Source organism: Polypterus senegalus, chromosome 2 (assembly GCF_016835505.1).
Source record: "Polypterus senegalus isolate Bchr_013 chromosome 2, ASM1683550v1, whole genome shotgun sequence".
In the NCBI taxonomy this organism is placed as follows: Eukaryota; Metazoa; Chordata; class Cladistia; order Polypteriformes; family Polypteridae; genus Polypterus; species Polypterus senegalus.
This window is the reverse complement of record NC_053155.1, coordinates 62004521-62020948: the sequence shown is the minus strand read 5'-3', so window position 1 is coordinate 62020948 and position 16428 is coordinate 62004521. Positions and strand designations below refer to the sequence as shown.

At 41.1% G+C, this 16428-nt stretch overlaps 1 protein-coding gene across 5 annotated transcripts in view; it reads left to right on the top strand.

Annotated features, from left to right (window-relative positions):
* itsn1 (intersectin 1 (SH3 domain protein)) overlaps nucleotides 1–16428 on the top strand; it is a 331858-nt gene that overhangs the window by 312043 nt on the left and 3387 nt on the right. For all 5 annotated transcript variants that reach the window (XM_039743834.1, XM_039743835.1, XM_039743833.1 and 2 more), the window contains 5 exons: nucleotides 987–1199; nucleotides 5964–6085; nucleotides 6205–6287; nucleotides 7431–7514; nucleotides 11127–11300. In XM_039743834.1, the coding sequence (XP_039599768.1) occupies nucleotides 987–1199; nucleotides 5964–6085; nucleotides 6205–6287; nucleotides 7431–7514; nucleotides 11127–11300 (676 nt within the window). The remainder of the gene's footprint in view (nucleotides 1–986; nucleotides 1200–5963; nucleotides 6086–6204; nucleotides 6288–7430; nucleotides 7515–11126; nucleotides 11301–16428) is intronic.

Here is a 16428-nt window from a genome sequence, read left to right as displayed (position 1 = left end):
ATGATATTTCATCACAGGGCACGCTCAGCAACCATGGAAAGAGTGCTACTTCATCATGGGGTAGTCTCGCCAACCATGGATCAAGAGCTTCACCATCACATGGCAGGGTGCTACTCCACCTCAGAAATTGTGGACAGGGTGCTCCTTTATTACCGGGCAATGTGCTACTCCATCATGCAGTCATCACGGGCCACATCTGGCAACTGTGAATAGAGTACTTCTCCATCACAGGGCAGGGTGCTACTCCATGACAGAGCACATTTGCCAACCCTGAACGGAGTGCTATTACATCAGAGGACTCACTCACCAACCATGGATAGAGTGCTACTCCATCATGCAGCCATCACGGGCCACATCTGCCAACTGTGGATACAGTGCTTCTCCATCATGGGGCACCATCAGCAAACCTGGACAGTGTGGTAATCCATCATGGGGCAGTCTCGCCAACCATGGATAAAGTGCTTCTCCATCACATGGCAGTGCGCTACTCCACCACAGGGCACACTCGCCCCTCATCCATTTATTTCTGTTTTAAACCGTATTCAGAGAGCTGATCAATAATAAAAAGTTTCTAGTATTTGTGAAGTTCTGGAAAGCAGTGAGAGTTATTATTTTTATTATTTTACATTTGGCTGACGCCCTCATCCAAGGCAACTGATAGGAGCTATTTTTTACAACCGGAGTACAGGCAGATTAAGTGACTCACTCAGGGTCACACAGTGAGGCAGACTTGGGGTCTGAAGTCCGTTGACTTTGACATTAGATCATATTGCCTTCCTGCACAGCGTGTGGTGAGGGCGCCTGTTAGTGGAGTTTGTTTAGCCTCACACGGATAAGGTTGTCGTTGTTCTTTCTGCCACTCTGATGTGCCCTGATGCAGTTGAGCAGCCCGTCGCCTGGCCTCTTATAGTGTTCACTGGGTACTTTCTGCATTTTCATTGTAGCTAACCATTTAACTATATTTAACTCTTTCTTTTTTTTTGAAGCAATTGGTATTCAATTCAGTGACCAACTGCCTGGGACCTCGTAAGTTTCTTCACAGTGGCAAACTCTACAAAGCGAAAAGTAATAAGGAGTTGTATGGTTTCCTCTTCAACGACTTTCTGCTGCTCACACAAATCATCAAACCTCTTGGGTCATCTGGCACAGACAAGGTCTTCAGTCCCAAATCCAACCTTCAGTACAAGATGTACAAAACCGTGAGTGCACCGTTATTGTCAGACTAATGTTACATGTAATCAGAAACAGGGTGATTAAGTCTGACCCCCAAGTACTCCTCAAGTCAGGAGAGGGGCAGATTCTTCCATGTACAAATGATGACCAAGTATTCATTTCAGAGCAATTTGGCAGTTCAATTATATGCCAGGTTTTATCATTTACCACATAAACATATGGTGCTCACACACTGTAAAACAGGGCAGCAGTGATTCTCATTTTACAGTCATCACCACTCTAATGGAGTTTTAAAGGTATCATATGGCTTATAATTCTTTGCAGAACACTATGTGAGAATGTCATCTCAGTACAGGACGCATTAGCATTATTAAAGTATTCACATTCTTTAAACATTTTTAATGATAAGCATACCAACTAGGAATTTTGTTGTTGAATCTGGAAACTAATCACAACAAAACAGCCATTTTCCCAATTAGATGTTCCAGTGTCATGTTTCCACAAGTATCAGTTAACTTGCCATTCGGCCTGAAAAAACTGAAATGTCAGAGTAGGTAAGAATTTGCTCCCTCGCCCTTGATAGTGCAGTGAGACAGAAGTGCAACAGCAGCTTTGCAAATGTCATAAAAGAAGTGGTGATGAGATTGCAGCCAAGTCGTCACTGGAAGCTTTCAATTTACCAGTTAGCCTATATCCCCATCACCTAGCGGGGAAACAATGCTGTTGTGCTTATAAGTGGCCAAAGTGTGGATTAAACACATTTGCTAGACTTATTCTTGCCAACAGAACGGGGACCTCAGAGTGTGGACTGAGAAGAGCCACTTGGGGTGGCTTGCATATGTAGATGGAATTGTTTTTCCCCAAGCCAGTCTAGCCACTAATGGACAAGTTCCCATCGATAAGGGGTTTTAGTATTGCCTGTTGATTGGCAGTCTAACCTCAAGACCAAGGTGGGGGACAAATTGTGAGGAAATGAGCTGAGGCTAAGTCCAACTACTATGTTTTCATTTTAAAAACTGGGTTTTTAAAAAGAAAAAGATCTCCATCCACACTAACGTTTTCTTATCATTTATAAATGTATCTCTGTCCACATTAAAATGGCCAAAAACGTATGTGATATAGACGTTCACCTACACCAGCCATATACACATCATAGAAGAATTCCTTGAAGGGTTAGTAACGCTGCTGGCCACAGGATTTATCACAAAGCTGTAGCGACTGGTAAATGAATTGCCTTTTACACGTTTATGCAGGATTCAAACTTGGAAGCAACTCTTCTGTGTCCACTATGTTGGAGTATGGTTTTCTTCTACAAAGCGTGATCAATCAGGGTACAAGATATTGTAATGAGCAGGATCCAGTCAGGGAAGGGATGCGTAATAAGCTTAAAAAAATCAGACCAGATGTCTCTGGAGCTAAGCCCAGTAATCTCCTGGCCCTGGCCATAATGATTTCTTTGCTACTACCTCTTCTATCAGGACTGAATCATTTTCAATGAAAAATGACCCCAAGCATTAGTTAATTAATTACTATTTACATTTATTTTCTGAAGTGCCAATCCAAACACCCTCAATTTCCCCACATTTTCTAGATTCGCTGAATTTGCCCTATCTTTCAGGTGAGGAAACATGGCTGCTGTTACTCTGGAGAGCTAAGAGAAGCACTGTGTACTCTGAATAGAGGCAAAGCCCCAGGCACTGATGGCATTCCACCCGAGTTAATTTGAGACACTTGGGAACAGCTTTCTTTACCTCTTTTCCAAATGTTGAATACATCCATTTCTTCACTATATTTGAATAGAAGAGTCAACCCCGCAATCATTACTCCTTTATTAAAACAAGGCAAAGACCGTACCCAATGGCAGAATTACAAGCTGTTATCTTTAATTAATTTAGATTTAAAATTCTTTGCTAAAGTCCTAGTATGGCAGAGTTGAATCTGTTTTCCTTAAACTAGTTTACTCCTATCAAATTGTTTTTACTTTCTCCAACTTTGCTTCAGATAACCCTAGAAGAGTACTACTTTATATAATTGATGCAGCCCTCTCCTTTCCTTTACCCATGGCTTTACTTTCCTTGGATGCTGAAAAGGCATTCAATCGAACTGGGCATTTTATGGCAGGTATTGGAGAAAATAAGATTTAGTGTCGAATTTGTAGGCATGATTAAAATACTCCTTCAGCTGTGTTGCTCACAAATGCAAACCTTTCGGCTACTTTGCTTATTAAGAAATCATCAGACTGGGCTGTCCTCTCTCCCCTCTTCTGTTTAATTCATCTTTGGAGTCATTGTCCAAGGCCATTAGTACCTCTGCTTTTCTTAGGCCTATTTCATTATATAATAGTGATCATAAAATGTCAATGACATCCTATATCTAGGGAATGTTCCAAAAGATCTCCTACACATTTTAGATTTTTTCAAGTCTTTTAAAATTATGTCAGAGTATAAAATTACTTTCGTTGAAGTTCTCCCCTCCACTACTTAGCACGTCTACTTAATCCCCATTTGTCCCTATTACTAACCAGTTCATATATTAAGGCATTGCTGTCTCTGATCATTAACAGGTTTTTGCTGATGCTAGGTCAGATATCCGTATGTCTTTTCTGTCTTGACTGGCCACTGTAAAGATGACCCCAGATTCATTTTGGCCAGTTCCATGATTTCCTTGCCTCCTTCTCCCTCTCTTTGCTTCATGGTTTGTTTTCTTCTCTCCAATTTAATCTGGAATGGCAGAAGACCCCAAATGAAGCGCACTGCTCTGGTCAAGGAGAGGTGTAACGCAGGAGTATCACTGCTTCTTTTTGAGTTGTGTCATTGGGGTTATACATTAAATCCAGTTTGGCACTGTATATGTTCTTCAATCGCTCCAGCTTGGCTTTCCCTAGACTTGGCAATTGTACGCCCTTACAAATTAAATTGTATGTGCCAGTTTCAAACTCCACGTAGGACCCATTATGCTGTACATTATACAAACTTGACATAAAACTGAAACCTAGATTTAATAATCATGTGTTGCTCTTAGGTGGTCACCATGTTTTCTGCCTGCTTGGAGGGAGCGTGGCATCAGTTCGTCAGGTGATCTGGCCTTTTTCTACAATCTACAGTTTGTTTAGCACTACTGTAGTGGCACATGGTGTCTCCCTTACATCACTTTAGCCCTTTGATCCTCTTTTCCGTTTTGCTTGTTCCTTTCCTCTTCTCAGAAAGCTTGTCTCAGCTCTTTACTTCCTGCTATTTAAGGATTCTAATAAACTTTTACCTTCATCTCTTGGTGGTCCCAGGACCTCACATTATCCTCTCCTATTTCCTGGGAGGCACTTCTTAAAAATGTCAAATTTTCATTAAGAAACCCTATTTATCAGTTTACTCAATTTAAGTTTGTACGCAGGATATATTTTACTCCTCGTAAGCCACAATCAATGCACTTTAGCTCAGATCCTGTCGGTCACTTATGACCCTGTGATGCCATTGGTTTTGTCCTCCTGTGCTTGCTCTCTGGTCTCTAATCTCTTGCTCACTTTCCTCAGTGCTATCACTTCCTATTCCTCTGTTGCCACATATTCTTGTAATCTTGGATCTTTCAGGCCTTACTCTATCAGTGAACCAAATTCTTGTGTCTCGGCACTGCAGCTACTACGTGTCTTCTTGCCTCTTGGCAGAAGTTCCCTAATCTTGCTGAAAATCTGTCCATCTTCTTTTCAAAACCTGATTCTTCTGGAGTTGTTAGCATCACGGACTAGTGGAGCACCCAGAGAGTCCATTCATAACTCCACAGTTACATCTTTTATGAGCAGGGACTGGTGATGCAGGCACTCCCTTTGGCGTATGTGTGTGTGTGGTGGTGTGGTTGGTTGGTTGGCATGGCACGGGACTTAGGATGGGGGTGTGTTGAAATATTTAATTATTCCCAACTTTGTTAAGTAAAATAAACAGTTGATTACAAAAATGAATCACAAACAAATCTGAGTGCACTGTCTACATTTTTCACCCGTCCGCATTGCAAGGCCGAGCCATCATTTTCAGAGGTATATGGCTCTGAGGAGCATTTTCAAAAGTCTCCATTTTTGAGATTTAAAATGCCAAGGTAGTATGGATGAAAGGTAAAATGTCTGCGTTTTTAGATGAAAACACAGTACTGTGGACAAGGCCTGGGATGATTGTTTTTTCTGCGGGCATGTCTTCAATAAAATACACGACTCTGTGTTTGTGATCAATGCTCTTGTAGCCAGGAGATGTTTATGGGGGACTGAGTGTGTAGTTTTCCAAAGAAAAACCAAGAAGTGAGTGAAAAGAGTTCACCTTATTATTCACCCAACTCACTCTTGCTTTCATATATTCCAATATTTCAATGATCCCTGAGCCAGCCATACCAAGCAGTATATTCTGAAAGTAACATGTCTTCAGGGAGGAGATAAACGCTCTCATTTGCACACTTTACATTCTTATGACTGCGTACCTCATTTTTATGATCTTTGCTCTTCATCTCGCAGCAGATCTCCTTCAAGATTTCAAACACTTATGACTTTAGGACGTTGTGTTACTAAGTCTTGTGCATCAGTACACTTAAGTACATCAGTAGGCAGTAACAGTTTAGCTGATTCAGTACTTTTGATTTGAAAGTGAGACACAAATTACAGTATGTAGGACATGCACTTAAAGCTTCTTCTGGAATAAGTTTTCTAGTAAAGAATACAACGGATGAAATTCAGCTAGCAATTTTCCAGTACTTTAGTCATCCTCATGATCTGCCTCTGCCGCTCTCACTGACGTCTCCATGTTGCCCCCTTACAGCCCATTTTCTTAAACGAGGTGCTAGTGAAGCTGCCGACTGATCCGTCAGGAGATGAGCCCATTTTTCACATTTCTCATATTGACCGCGTCTACACGCTCCGAGCTGAAAGCATTAATGAAAGGTATGTCCCTGCCTTTTTTTTTTCTTTCTGATTAAAATTTTTCTTTTAATGTCGTAGACATTTCTCTGCCTTTCTCTGACTGTCACTTTTACTAAATTATACTTTCTAATGCTTTACAGGACGGCCTGGGTTCAAAAAATTAAAGCTGCTTCAGAACTGTACATTGAAACAGAGAAAAAGAAAAGGGAAAAGGCCTACTTAGGTAAGCAGCCCACCGGCACCCAGTCTGCGGGGTATTTTTATGTTTCATTAAGCAATCGTTTAGTTGAAAAAGCAGTTAAGACATTCACAGCGTGGCAAACTTGTCAGGACCGTTTATGAATCTGTACTGCGGGGTACCTAAACCTGCATGTCAGCATCTTGAAGTCCGACTAACCGCTGCCAGGGGTCATCACGCTCATCTCCTGAAATGCCATTACCAGCTAACTCTGATTCCACCATATTTTATTTGATGTTTTTTTTTCACCAAATGGAACTTTGTTCTCCATTACTGTAGAGAGGAGCAGCAAGGCTGAAAAGACAGCAAGAGAGCCCGCTGCCTACCATGACACCCTTCAAAAGCCAGGGGGCCTTCCCTTCAAGCTCTCCCGAGTTTAATGTGAGGACACAAAGCAGAGAGAGTTGAGACCCTGGGTGATTTCTCGCCAGTGACACTGATTTTTCTAAGCAACTTGTATGTTAAAATACAAAGAAAATGTGCGGACCCCACAAAGAAAGTAACTGGGCTGGGATCTGAGCTTTGGACCCAGGAGTTGTGACTCCCAAATTCAACCGTTCAGATTTGAAATGTTATGTGGGAAGGAAAGATTTTCATGGAGTTTGCATGTGTGTGAGGTGCAAAGTTGACTGGCATCTATGCCCATCCTTGCCAGTATCACAATTGTGACAGGAGAGGCTTTCCAGTTTCCATTCAGCCAATACGACAGCGACTGGTAATCTTTTGTCTATTGAAAGCAACTTTAGACATATTTGTAGACTTCAGGGGAGTGTGGTCACACTTACCTCCATGTTGCTCCTCCTGGTCCAGGAAAAACAGGGCTGGGAGATATGGGGACCCCACTGGATACCTTCAGGTGGGAGTGGGCATTTACTTCGACCTGTAAGACAGTCTCATAATCCCAAGGCTATGCCTGATCTCCATCAATAACACCCGAAAGAGTGAAAGAAAGCTACAATGGGACTTGTGAGCAGCCACAGAGGTGATGCCACACAATCCAGGGCAAGGAGCAGCTGAGCCCAGCTGGCACCACTGCTGTAATGTGTGGCGTCTGCTCCCCCCACCATAGCACATTGCTTACCTGCTCAGACTGCAGTATTTTAACAGGTCTATTTTCCGTTTCCACAGTGCGCTCCCAAAGAGCCACCGGAATTGGCCGACTGATGGTGAACATCGTGGAGGGTATTGAGTTGAAGCCCTGCAGATCACATGGTAGGCACTCATATCTTTGCTTTATCATTCACAGTCATTTTTGTTGGTCTACATTTTAAGTATTTTTAAATAATAATCTGATGTGTAGGTCGAGTTAATTCAAAAATATGAAAAAATGAAAGGCTACAAAGAATCCACGTTATTATGTATTCATTTTGTCCTGGAGTCACTTCATCTCATTTATTTTAAAAGATTATTCAGTCCATCGCACTTGATCATGGCCTCCCAACAGCCTACAATACAATTAGTAATCGCTGCCTCATTCATGTTTTTGCTTTCACCTTTTAATTTTTTCATCACTTCCGAAACTTACAGCAGCGTGATGTTAATTTTTTTTTTTTATTTCGCCTTATACAATTTCTCGTATTAGGAATTTGTTCGTTTTTGCATACCCCTTGGGGTCAGAGCGCAGGGTCAGCCATTGTGCAGCGCCCCTGGAGCAGTTACAGGTTAAGGGTGTTGCTCAAGGGCCCAGCAGAGTAGGATCTCTTTTGGCAGTGACGGGGATTCGAACCGGCAACCCTCAGGATACCAGTGCAGATCCTTATTCTAAGAGCCACCACTCTGCATTGGGCAGGGCGCCACTCCTTCACAGGGCCCACCCCCTACCATTTTCTAACTGATTATTATAGGCACAAATAGTCTAAAAAACTATTGAACAACAATTCAAGAACACTAATTTGCAGTATTGCTGGGTGGCAAACCTGGGCATCCCGGGTATAGCACTGTAACATAACACGATTCAGGGTCTCAGGATGGGCTCAGCCGATCTCAGCAGTTTGTATGACAGCCCTGCAAGCCCACCCACACTCACAAGGACAGTGCCAGTTAACTGGACACACACTCTGCTGTGCCTCCATAGCAAAGGGATTGTAGGCTCATGCAGATGTGCCCACTAAAGACTCAGTGGGGCTCTTTTGTAACCTCAGCTATCCATACGCAGTTTCCTTCTGAATGCAAAGACTTTCAGGTATACAATCTCGTGGGCCTACTTACTGTTATCTACTCTCTATATATAAAATCCTAAGGCTAACAGTGCAACGATTTTATGTGACTTTTTATGTCACGTTTCTTGTCACACTTTAAATCAGGCTTATTTAAAAACCTATATATATATATGTTTGGTATTATTCTTTCCAGAATTTATTGAACATTAATGTGATGATGTTAGGTTTTCAGATTCTTATTCCATTTTTAAATTATAAACTAAAAAATATCAAGAACTCACGTCCCGTGAGACGAGACGTTGTGCCGAAGAGATTTAACCACGCCCGGGGCCAAAAATAAAAGACAAAGACTAGGACAGCTTCTGTACAGGCTTTTAAATGTTCGAAGTGCCACACGAGATGCAGATCACACGACAAGCCAGCAGCGGATCGAGCAAAGAGGAGGTAAAAAAAAACTACTTGTTTCCCACTGTTTCACCGTTTAAGAGGGGGTTTCGGAGGAGCGACCGCGTCTCCTGGGGGTGCGTTCAGCCCCCCTCTTCACAATGAGAGTGGCAGAGATGTGAAGTGGCTGGCACGTAACACAGGCCGGGGGGAATAATGTTGGCGACTAAGGCGAGCAGGGGGTGAACCCCCTAGTGCAATATAATTACCTAGTCATAAAGAATAATCTGCAGTTTACAGAATGCAAAACAAAAGACATAAACAATTTATACATTCATGTACAGATATTGTTCCTGACCAAAATTTTAAACAAAAAAATTAAGTAGGTAACGTGACTGCTTATCTTTTATTAACACAACTTTTCATACATCTGCTTTACTGGGGATCATTTAAAGCAGAGAAGACATTGCCACAAAGCACAACTCCGTACTGGCAGCAGAGTCTAAAATATTGACCACTGGCCAGAGATGGGTTTCATTTTTTAACAACGGTCGAATACGTAATCCACCAGACATGGGGCAGAAATCAAACCAGATGTGGAAAAGAAAAATCAGGAGTGCTCTCCACTAGACGTTCTTGTATACTCAAGATATGGGGATGGATATTTGAGGAGTAAACCGCAAGACACAGATTATATTTTTATATTCTGTACATTAGAAACCATCAACTGCAAATCAAATCAAATTAATAATATATTGAACAATTATTATAAAAGTAAAGTTGAATAAAGTGAACTCATGAATGTATGAATAAAAGGTAAAGTACTACTTCTTGTTAACAGAAATAGCTCAAAAGTTGCTAGAAATCTATGTTTTGTACCTAATACTTGTATGCAAAATGTAGTAACTGAAAGCGTACTCAAGTCATCGTGTTTACATACAGAAATAATTCCTGAAATGATATTTTCGGACCTCAGGGAGGTCTAAAGTGTCTCGAAATGGAATTTTTGGAGGATTCTGATACTTTCCCTATACTTCATATACGGGGTGGTCTAAAACGTTGAGATTCATCAAAATCTTGACATCGAATCTTCGGACGATTACAATACTTTCCCTATACTCCATATACGAGAAAGTAAAAAACAAAACAAGAAATTGAGGAGAAACAAAAAAAAAAAACGGAGTGTCGCACCACCAAACAAAAGCATGTAACCATCTTCAAAAAGGCTAGCAACAGAAAGCCAGGATACAACAAATGTTTAAAGCGAGACTGACGGGTGGGCCCAGTGTTAAAGATCCAGCGAGGCCCATAGTTCACATTCTTGAATGCGCTTTGCACGCCAGTGTGTTTTTGTGTTTGCACCTTTTACATTTACCGTTCTACTGTCTTCAAGCCAGTTACACTTGGCTTGCAGTTTGTGAATTAAAGCTGCAGGATTTATCAGAATATTCAAATTGTTGGGAATTTTGTCAACTATCCGGTTGATCTGATTGGTCCTAATCTGCTGTGTGGTCCCTGGGGTGCCTGTGGCTTGATCTCCTAACATGCTTTTGACCGACTTCTTCTAATGTTGGGTCTTTTAGTGTTTTACAAACCATAGAGACTTTAAACAGCCAAAGTGTACGTGGGTAACGTCGACAATGGCCGGCTGTAAGGCCAACTCACTGAGTCACTTTGCTGCCAGTTTTTATTCATGCCATTACTTCCCAGGTGTCCCAGGTTTTAATAACTGATATCCAGAAGGATGGCCGTTGAGAACTTTCAGTAGAATCGGTGGGTTTCTTTCTCACGCAAAATGTTGTGAACATCGAACATGAGCAAGCAGTTTATTACAAAAACAGAATACAACCTACTCTCATTTCCACTCAATTTTAATTTTAAAGCAGTCAGCTTTCAAGTAAGTGGTTTTAATTTTAGATTTGTTATCATTTTTCATTCAGCTTTTATTTTAGTTTTTAATTCGACCAAATTAGTTATAGTTTTTGTAAATGATCATAATCTTGACACAAGCGGTTACAAGCTTTTATTTTTAATAACTTGTGCATAGTTCTCAGCCAATCACAATGTAAAATATCCCAAAAGTCAGAGAGAAATGGAAGCACGGGCACGTTACTCGAATTGATTCACTCCGGGACTCACATAATGTGATCCTACAGTGCTGTAATATCAAAAGAAAAGGGGGGGGTGGGTTTAGACGTGACATGATTTTATTTTATAAAGTGCATTTAACCGCGAGTGCGCTCTTCTCCCAGCAGTTTTATTCTTACCTTTCAAACCACAGGAAAGAGCAACCCGTACTGCGAGGTGACGATGGGCTCCCAGTGTCACATCACCAAGACTCTGCAGGACACTCTCAATCCCAAGTGGAATTCCAACTGCCAGTTCTTCATCAAGGATTTAGAGCAGGATGTGCTGTGCATTACGGTGTTTGAGCGTGACCAGTTCTCCCCGGATGGTAAGTGTGTGACGCTACATTACTGTCACGTTTTAGTCATCATTGGAGCTCTTTGTCAGTGCCACAGGTTACTATATAAAACATCTGGAGGACTAAAACGTTTGTTCTGTGCCATCCTTGGCTGTCATACCCCTGCCTCGTCTCACACGTCTTCTTCAGTCTTAACAACAAAGACAAGGTTAACAAACAACAAAGTAAAAGCCTTGACTGCCCACAGCTCGGATCTGAATCAGTGCTGACCTCATCAGTGTTTGGTGGGCACACACAGAAGTAGGCACTCGTGGAGACCTCATGTTGCAACAGCACTAGAGTGCCGTGAAGAAGTATATGCCCCCTTCCAGAATTCCTCCATTTTTGTTTCTCCAAATTGACCAGAACATAAAACACAACCTGAGTGAACACAATACACAGTTTTTAAATGATCATTTTGATTTATTGAAAGAGGTCGGCTCACCAACATCCGTATCACCCCTATGAAAAAGTAACGGCCCCTTTAGTCACTAAATCAACCAATGAATGAACCTGAAATGAAGGCTCAGCTCTTTTAATCTTTCCTCATAATTCAACCCCTGTAGCCCTGGAATCAGCCTAGTCGCTCTTCTCTGGACCTTTTCTAGTGCTGCTATGTCCTTTTTGTAGCCTGGAGACCAAAACTGCACACAGTACTCAAGATGAGGCCTCACCAGTGCATTATAAAGGTTGAGCGTAACCTCCTTGGACTTGTACTCCACACATCGGGTTACAGTTAGGTCCATAAATATTTGGATAGAGACTTTTTTCTAATTTTGGTTCTGTACATTACCACAATGAATTTTAAATGAAACAACTCTGATGCAGTTGAAGTGCAGACTTTCAGCTTTAATTCAGCGGGGTGAACAAAACGATTACATAAAAATATGAGGCAACTAAAGTATTTTTTTAACACAATCCCTTCATTTCAGGGGCTCAAAAGTAATTGGACAATTGACTCAAAAGGCTATTTCATGGGCAGGTGTGGGCAAGTCCGTCGTTATGTCATTATAAATTAAGCAGGTAAAAGGCCTGGAGTTGATTTGAGGTGCAGTGCTTGCATGTGGAAGATTTTGCTGTGAACAGACAACATGCGGTTAAAGGAGCTCTCCATGCAGGTGAAAGAAGCCATCCTTAACACTAGAATTACCAGAGCCTACGAAAAAACTCGTAGATCCGTCCCACCTTAAATTGCTTCTTAAATCCCTTCACACCTCTCCGTCAGCGTCCTTTGTCTTCTAAATGTGCTGATAAAGAGAAGCTATAGGCAGCCGGCTATTCCATCCCCCCGCCAATTTAGAACGTGCACGAACTTCTTTCAGCTCATGCCTTGATTGAGTATCTGGGAGTGAAGTGGAGTTTTAGAGTGGAAATAATAGATCGTTGTTTGGAACACACGCATTTCATGCCTGTTCCGTTTCTACAATAATCTGTGTAAACACATTGTTAAAACAGAAACGTTTTTTATATTCTAGAAGATAATAAACTATATAATGTATGAAGCCTGAAGTCCAAATATCAAAGAAAGACTTTCACAAAAGGTACAAATCTAACACAACAATTGCGCTTTTATTCAAAAATATAACTGCAGAAACAAAAAGCCGCCTTAACATGCAACATTGACACCTGTTTATTGTAACTGCCTCCGTGGTGCAATAGAATCAGTTCCCGCTTGGGAATCAATAGGTCGCGAGTTCAATCCTGCACTACTCTGTTTTGAGAAGTAAACTGTTCTTAGTCTTACTATTTTACAATAAAAACATACATTTGATTTCAGTCTGTAACAGCCAGTGTAATTTATGATACTTGTAAAGGTTAGCTTTGGTTTTATTTTTTATTAGTCAGTTTTATTATCTCAGCCACATTCACGAGCCCAAACACACCCCACCCCTGCATCTGATACTGCTGTTTTCACATAGACGCGCTGTAACAGAGGTAAACTCGGCTCCCTTCTACATCGGAGCAAGAATGCACATACCATTGCTTGCATACTAAAGTGTCAGCAGGCACTTTTCGTGACTAAAGTGTCAGCAGGCACTTTTCGTGGCATTACACACATTTTTGAGCATGCCTTCTGCACACTACTTGTGACTTTTAGGCTTTAGGAAGTAAGTAAATAAATAAAGGTAAATAAAATGATTTCTTCAAAACGTTGATCACCGCCAGCATGTTGTAGCATACAGCATCTGGCCACCTGCATGTTCTTGTGCGCATTGAATAAGAGACAAATATACAGTCTGACTGAGAGAATCAGACTAAAAAAAGCAAACATTTCGAAATGCCATACTTTTACAGCTGATCTGACGCTGTTCGTTTTCAAATAATATTGTATTAGTGCAACGATGTTTTCTGATCGGTACTATTCAGGTCATAAAATGATTTCTTCAAAATGCCACATGTATTTTTCTCCTTCTTTTTATTCCGCTGCTGCACTGACATCGTGCACCAGAAGGCGTGAGCTTATTCAGTGCGGCAGGAGCACGCAGGTGGCCAGTTGCTTTTACTATCACAAGCCTTTTTTAAAATGTGCGTTGATCACCGCCAGCATGTTGTATGTAGCACACAGCAACTGGCCACCTGCATGTTCTTGCGCACACTGAATAAGCTCCTGATCTGACTCTAAATAATAGCGCCAACATAAATTCAAACCCGATCTGACGCTGTTCGTTTTCAAATAATATTGCATTTGTGTGATGATGTTTTCACATATATTGTCTCTCTTTCAGGTGTGTAATAGAAACCACAGCATAGAGAGAAGTGTGTACAACGCTTCTTACAGGAAAAGGCGATGGAAAAAGAAAAGATGATGCAGCATCAACAAGCTTCAGTTCTTTATTTACCTTTAGTTACCTTTATTTATTTACTCACTTCCTACAGCGTAAAGTCACAAGTAAAATGCAAAGCTTCCCATATACAGTACATATACAAAGTACAGCGATGGCAAAAGTGTGATGTGCAATACGCTGGATCTGCAGTGTATCACGATACATTCTCTTACCAATGCTAGCGAAATGAAGTGTCTGCATGCACAAATAAATAACATTTGAGCTATAGCGCGTCTCCAAATAAATAACATTTGAGCTATAGCGCGTCTCCAAATAAGTAATATTTGAGCTGTAGCGCATCTTTATGTGATCCAATTTTTCACATAAAGGAGCTCTATGTTATTTATTTGGCACAGACATGCTCAAAAAATACACGTGTAATGCCACAAAAAGTGCATGCAGACACTTCATTTCGCTAGCATTAGTAAGAGAATGTATCGTGATACACTGCAGAGCTATAGCGCGTCTTTATGTGAAAACATCAATGTCAGATGGGGGGGAGCTTAGGGAAGGATCCTGAACGTGACTGAGAGAATGAAAAGTGAATAAAAAAAACCAAAGCTAACCTTTACAAGTATCATAAATTGTTATAGACTGAAATCAAATGTATGTTTTTTTTCTAAAATAGTAAGAATAAGATCAGTTTACTTCTCAAAATGGAATCGTGAGGGATCGAACTCATGACCTTTTTGATTCCTAGCCAGCAGCTGATACCTTTACGCCACTGCGCCAGTTGTAGTAAATATGCGTCAGTATGGCCTGCTAAGGCGGCTTTTTTTTCTGTAGTTACACTTTAGAATAAACACGCATTTGCTCTGTTATATTTGTACCTTTTGTGAAAGTGTTTCTTTAATATTTGGACTTCAGGCTTCATACATTATATAGTTTATGTCTACATTTTGTCATTTACTACTAGAATATGAAAAACGTTTCTGTTTTAAAAATGTGTTTACACGGATTACTGTAGAATCGGAACACACGTGAAATGCGTGTTTTCCAAATAAGGATCTATTATTTCCACTCTAAAACTCCACTTCACTCCCAGAAAATCAATCAAGGCATGAGCTGGGAGAAGTTTGTGCACGTTCTAAGTCGGTGGGGGGATGGAATAGCCGGCTACTTGCAGCTTTTCTTTTATCAGCACATTTAGATTAACAAAAGACACTGGCGGAGAGGTGTGAACGATTTTAAGAAGCGATTTAAGGTGGGATGGATCTACAAGTTTTTTCGTAAGCTCTGGTAATTCTAGTGTTAAACTGCGAAAACAGAAAAAAAATATCCAAGAAATTGCTACAATATTACGAGTGGCAAAATCTACACTTTGGTACATCCTGAGAAAGAAAGCAAACACTGGTGAACTCAGCAACACAAAACGACCTGGACGTCCACAGAAGACATCAGTGGTGGATGATCGCAGAATTATTTCCATAGTGAAGATAAACCCCTTCACAACAGCCAACCAAGTGAACAACACTCTCCAGGGGGTAAGCGTATTGATATTCAAGTCTACCATAAACAGAAGACTGCATGGAAGTAAATACAGAGGGTGCACTGCCAGGTGCAAGCCACTCATAAGCCTCAAGAATAGAAAGGCTAGATTGGACTTTGCTAAAGAACATCTAAAAAAGCCAGCACAGTTCTGGAAAAACATTCTTTGGACAGATGAAACCAACATCAACCTCTACCAGAATGATGGCAAGAAAAAAGTATGGAGAAGGCGTGGAAAAGCTCATTATCCAAAGCATACCACATCATCTGTAAAACACGGTGGAAGCAGTGTGATGGCTTGGGCATGCATGGCTACCAGTGGTACTGGGACACTAGTGTTTATTGATGATGTGACACAGGACAGAAGCAGCCAAATGAATTCTGAGGTGCTCGGAGACGTACTGTCTGCTCAAATCCAGCTAAATGCAGTCAAATTGATTGGGCGGCGTTTCATGATACAGATGGACAATGACCCAAAACATACAGCCAAAGCAACCCAGAAGTTTATTAAAGCAAAGAAGTGGAAAATTCTTGAATGGCCAAGTCAGGCACCTGATCTTAACCCAACTGAGCATGCATTTCACTTGTTGAAGACTAAACTTCAGACAGAAAGGCCCACAAACAAACAGCAACTGAAAGCCGCTGCAGTAAAGGCCTGGCAGAGCATTAAAAAGGAGGAAAGCCAGCATCTGGTGATGTCCATGAGTTCAAGACTTCAGGTTGTCATTGCCAGCAAAGGGTTTTCAATCAAGTATTAGAAATTAACATTTTATTTCCAGTTATTTAATTTGTCCAATTACTTTTGA